We start from the raw sequence: 4870 nt of genomic DNA, 5'->3' as shown, positions 1-4870 counted from the left end.
TCGTGCCACCTCAAGTGGCCCTCGATTGGGTCGCGTGACCTTCATTGAAGGTCGCCCGATCGACGACCGCCAACGCTAGATCTGGCTCGCTAGTGGTTGTAACCCTTCGTCGGTTTGGCAAAGGGTTTGGTTCATTTTTCAACATATATAATATACCCAAAACCCATTGCAAAATGTTTTTGTCAAACACACATTCAACTCAAAATACATTTGCAAAGAGGTTTTACCAAACAATTATATTTCCCCAAATAGCTTTGACTTTCGGCATCTACATTACATACAAAGTTCATTTTCAAAGCTGAATCAAATGCACTCATAGATATACAAATTTGTTAATTTTGATGCTACTAATCAACTACATAATGACTGGTGGAGGCTGTTTAGGTTAATTTCCATCACTATTTGATGATCTTCTATGATGGCTATTTGGCTTCCAAGACCAATGGACAAATTTGGAGGATAAAAAAAAAAACTTAGTTAAATGAATAATCCTAGTTATTAAGTGTCCTAATACAAAGATTTAAGATTCTTATCTTTTTGCAATGCATCTAATCCTAGTTCAATGCATTAGTCTTCATTATTAAGCGTCTTGATTCCTAGTTTTTAAGAGTCTTTAGTCTGGTGTTGTTTTGAAAAGTCTTCATTATGTGAATACTCCAAAAGTCATTTTGGTTTATAGGAGTGTAAGAGCATTTTCTTTTGTTTAGTAGAATTACTCTATAAATAGAGGTACAATCTCATTTGTAAGGCAAAAAAGACTTGAATATTGATGAAAATATTGAAATTTCTTCTATATGGGCGAATTTCTATATTAGTTCTTTATTTTTGGAAGGTGGATTCTTTCTTGATGGTGAACAAAGAAACCCTTTATCCTTGGTTGGTAATGGTGGTGATTTTCGTCAATTCCAATCTAAACCCTTGATCGGTGTCACATCCTTTACACTTTGGTGGTGATTGTAAATCCCATTATCATTCAAAACCTATTCCCGAACCCATACACGCATCAAGTTCGGAGGGGACCACTGGACTCTCCAGTTTCCAACCACTTCATCAAGCAAATGTAATGGAAGAATTATGACGTTGCTTGAAATTGCATAAGAAGTTCGGAGGGGACCACTGGACTCTCCAGTTTCCAACCACTTCATCAAGCAAATGTAATGGAAGAATTATGACGTCGCTTGAAATTGCAGAAGATCCTTCTAGGTATACTAAACACGTTAATGTACTACTACTACTACTACTGGTATTAAATAAATGAACGCAAGATAATCATTTCCTTTCTTCCTACCTTTCACCTTCCATTTACCGATAAAGCAACACCCCCTCTCTCTACCCTTTTCTCTTGCGAATGTTTCATATCGAATAAACAAGAAAGAATCCCATGGCGTTTGAAATATCGTAACTTTAGTGGGAAAAGTTCCAAGAAAATTCGATGGAAATTCTAATTTTTCAATAATTCCTCTTACCATTAAAGGTGAAGGATTGACCACTTCTTAGGGGGTGGTCAACCTCCTTGTGTCCTTTCTGGAGACGGCGGATTCGACCCGCTCGTTATAGCGAATCTACGCACAACGGTGGAGGGAAGACTTTGAAAAGTATAAAGAACCATTGAATTTCACTAAAATATGAGAAATGTGCATGAAATCCATACATTTCGTTATTACTGAAGAAGCTACAAGGTATAAAGCTCACTGATAGTGCACTTCCTTGCAAAGAAAATGAGAGGAATAATGATTCAAGCCTAGTCGAAGAGGAATTATGTCAACATAAATGAAAATATGACTAAATTAGAAAAGAAAAATGAATGAGGCCGGTGATCATATGCATGTGCTGTTTTCTCCTTTCTTCTTCTAAGAAGGAGAGCATTCAGGAGGTGGTCCTTGTGGGAAGCGGTTGGTGTTGGCGCAGTAGTTGTATATCATGTAATTCTTCTGCACCCACTTGATTCTTTGCTCGCCCGTCGCATCCAAAGATTGCGATAGCCAAGAGTTGTTTCCCGAGGACGAGGAGGATGAGGAACACGATGAGGATCCCGATGACCAGATGCAGGCCTGTGCATCGTTGAAGCCTCTGTAGGAAGCTGTGAACGGGGCTTGCGTCCAGTCGGTCTTCACAAGCCCGCCCCTTGTGGCCCAATCGTCCGCATTCCACAGGCTCGAGTATATCCACATGGCCTGGCTCTTCGGGAACGCGACGCCCTTTGACTCGAGGTTCTTGAACTCTCTTATGGGAGTTCCATCCACGGAAAAGCTGTGTGAGAATATTAAACGTATTAGGAACTAAAACTAATCGATGATTAATTCCATTTGGTAATAAGAGTAAGAGTTATTTAGCGTTTAAGGTAGAGTTAGAGTTGTGTAACATTACACGATGCTTTGGGGATTCCACAAGATGGAGTAGGTGTGGAAGTCCTTGGTGGGGTCGAACCAGAGATAGAACTGTTGCTCTCTGTTTCCCTTCCCTTGCGTGAATACGTTTGTGTGGAGGATGTAAGGGTCGCCACTCAGATTACCAAGAAACTCGAAGTCGATTTCGTCGTGAGCAGAACCCAAAGAAGAAAGCTACCAAAAAAAAAAAAAAAAAAAAAATTATTGGATAGAAAGACAATTTTTAATGTTTCTCATTCAAACTAACTTAAAGATCACACCCGCCACACTCTGAACGAAGCCTTATTTGATGCACGACAACTTCCATATATCGTTCACGGAGATTAGTCAATTAGAGATATCAAATTTTTTATTTGCAAAGACAGGTTTGTAAAACTGGAGGCATGAGATTCATGGACTCACATAATAAGCGGTAACAGTCCCAGCGGAGTTCCCTGGCACGAGTTTTAGCTGCATGTCGATCTTGCCAAACAAGTACTGCTTCTTGGATCGGAAGCCTGACCCTGATGTCTTGTCCATGGACAACGTCAGGAGCTGGCCGCTGTTGAGAATCTTCGCGCGGCCGTCGCCCCATGTGATGTCGAAGTCTTCGTTGAAATTGCCCGCAGCGGCCGCCGCCATCGCCAATAAGCCGAGGAAAACCACTGCCAAGGCCATCTTATTTGAGAGGACGCTTGGAAAGGTCATCTATCTATGAATGTGAGTGTGTTGCTGGACTGCATGGAAACGATGGGGCGGGAGAGGTATTTATAGTGGAGTCGGGAGGAGGGAAAGAGACTCGAAAAGATCATGGGCTCCAACTCCAATGTATTATTGTCGGAGTTTTATTTTTGTGTGTCCGTAGGAAGGAAAACAGCTTTGAGGACCACTCATTGCCGGCGTGTGTCTGGGTACAGTAGAAACCACAAAACATATCTTAGAGATTATTTCAAAACCATCGTCCACGTAATGATTTACGCAGATATTTCAATAAGTAAAACCCAGTACCATTTTATGAAAAAGAAATTTACTTTAAACAAGAAAAATTCAAATTATGAAATGTCCAACAAATATCACGGACCAACATAGGAAGTCAGTTAAAGTTATCAATAATCCAAGGACCGTGCTTTTTTTTTTTTTTGTCTATATCTTTAAATGGATTCAAGGGGGAAGACATTGTCCTTAAAGTTAACATATTTGGAGTTATTGAGATTGGAATTAAAGCCTATTACGTTCAATCAAATTTAACGGTGAACTCCTTCAGAAATCTAACACTTGATTGCTTACAAGTGAGTGAATTGATCAAACTAATTGACAGTCTTTTCCTATATCAGTATCAAAACTTATAAGAGTGCTTTAATCTTGTACTATGCTTGACCCTATTGCACCTGGATGGAATTATGCACGCTGAGGGACATTCAAACTGTCAAAAATTAATGTAGTGAAAGGTTAACGGAGTAAATGGAGGGAAAGACTCATGGCCAAGTTGTTCCTGGCAATCCATCGGCGCAATGGATCCTTGGGATAAGTATGCGGATTCGCAACTCCAAATGTCCTCCACAATTGACCTGCAATCATAAAGTTGTTCAATATAGTGACGGAATAACGACCAGTTACTTTATTTTAGCGATGCACAACCACTTCAACATCTACTTCAATTTCTAACTTTTAAAATTTATGCTCCTTCGGCTATTTTGAGGCCATCAAGCGACTTCCAAAACTTTGACAATGAGTTGTACATCGAACAATACCCAGTCATTAAGTGGGATACGGGCGAGGCCATGCGAAGGGCAATGCATGTTGCGAAGTGGAAGTGGTTGAAGAGAAAAAGTGTATGCGTAACAGGGAAGAGAATTGGTTGACCTGGATTTGGTGAGAGCCGAGAGGGACCAGGGACAGCTAAGGAGAGAGATGACATGCGGGAGTTATCGTGACAACGGGGCGTGAGTAAGGTGAGAGGAAGGTAGGAAAATTTAGAACAAAGGGCTTCGAGTGGTTTCAATTCGTCTTAACAATTCACAGCTGTCTTAGTCTTAGCCCTTTCATGGTTAGCTTGACGTCAATTGTTTTCACTACCCTCCGGCTTCAGCTTCTAGGAAAATGTCGTTTGTTTTTCGGATTTGTTTATCATATTCATATTCTAGAAAAAAAATGTTATTCATTAATATATTTTGCTGGGGTTAGAGAAAGGCAGTTACATGCCGGCCAACCACCTAACCAAGGCAAATAAAGTGCCCAATAATCATGTTCTTACAGTAGTTCTCAGAAGATTTCATGTCGTTTAGATCTTCTTCTCTATTTTTGTACCTTCTCTTTGGCCAAATATTAGTTTTTATAATTGACATTGTCTTGATGATATTAGACAATTCAAGGTGTAAAATTCAACTTCTTTCGTAAACTTAGGGTGCTAGGGTGTAAGCATAGCGTCTTAACATTGAAAAACTATGAAAATCTTGTAAGTTTTTGCTCGAAACTCAACAAGGTCCCCCATACGTAATAGAAGG

The 4870-nt window shown here is 40.0% G+C and overlaps 1 protein-coding gene across 1 annotated transcript; it reads right to left on the bottom strand.

Annotated features, from left to right (window-relative positions):
* Nucleotides 1–1596: 1596 nt before the first annotated feature.
* On the bottom strand, nt 1597–3100 carry LOC104437322 (probable xyloglucan endotransglucosylase/hydrolase protein 23). The gene is made up of 3 exons (XM_010050258.3): nt 2790–3100; nt 2368–2561; nt 1597–2250 (listed from the first exon to the last, which is right to left on the bottom strand). The coding sequence occupies exons 1-3, from the start codon at nt 3072–3074 to the stop codon at nt 1851–1853; spliced, it is 879 nt and encodes a 292-aa protein (XP_010048560.1). The 5' UTR covers nt 3075–3100; the 3' UTR covers nt 1597–1850.
* Between the last annotated feature and the right edge of the window lie 1770 nt (nt 3101–4870).

The sequence above is a fragment of the Eucalyptus grandis genome, chromosome 3, assembly GCF_016545825.1.
Source record: "Eucalyptus grandis isolate ANBG69807.140 chromosome 3, ASM1654582v1, whole genome shotgun sequence".
NCBI classification, from domain to species: Eukaryota; Viridiplantae; Streptophyta; class Magnoliopsida; order Myrtales; family Myrtaceae; genus Eucalyptus; species Eucalyptus grandis.
The sequence above is the reverse complement of the archived record's forward strand: the minus strand, read 5'-3'. Positions and strand labels throughout refer to the sequence as shown.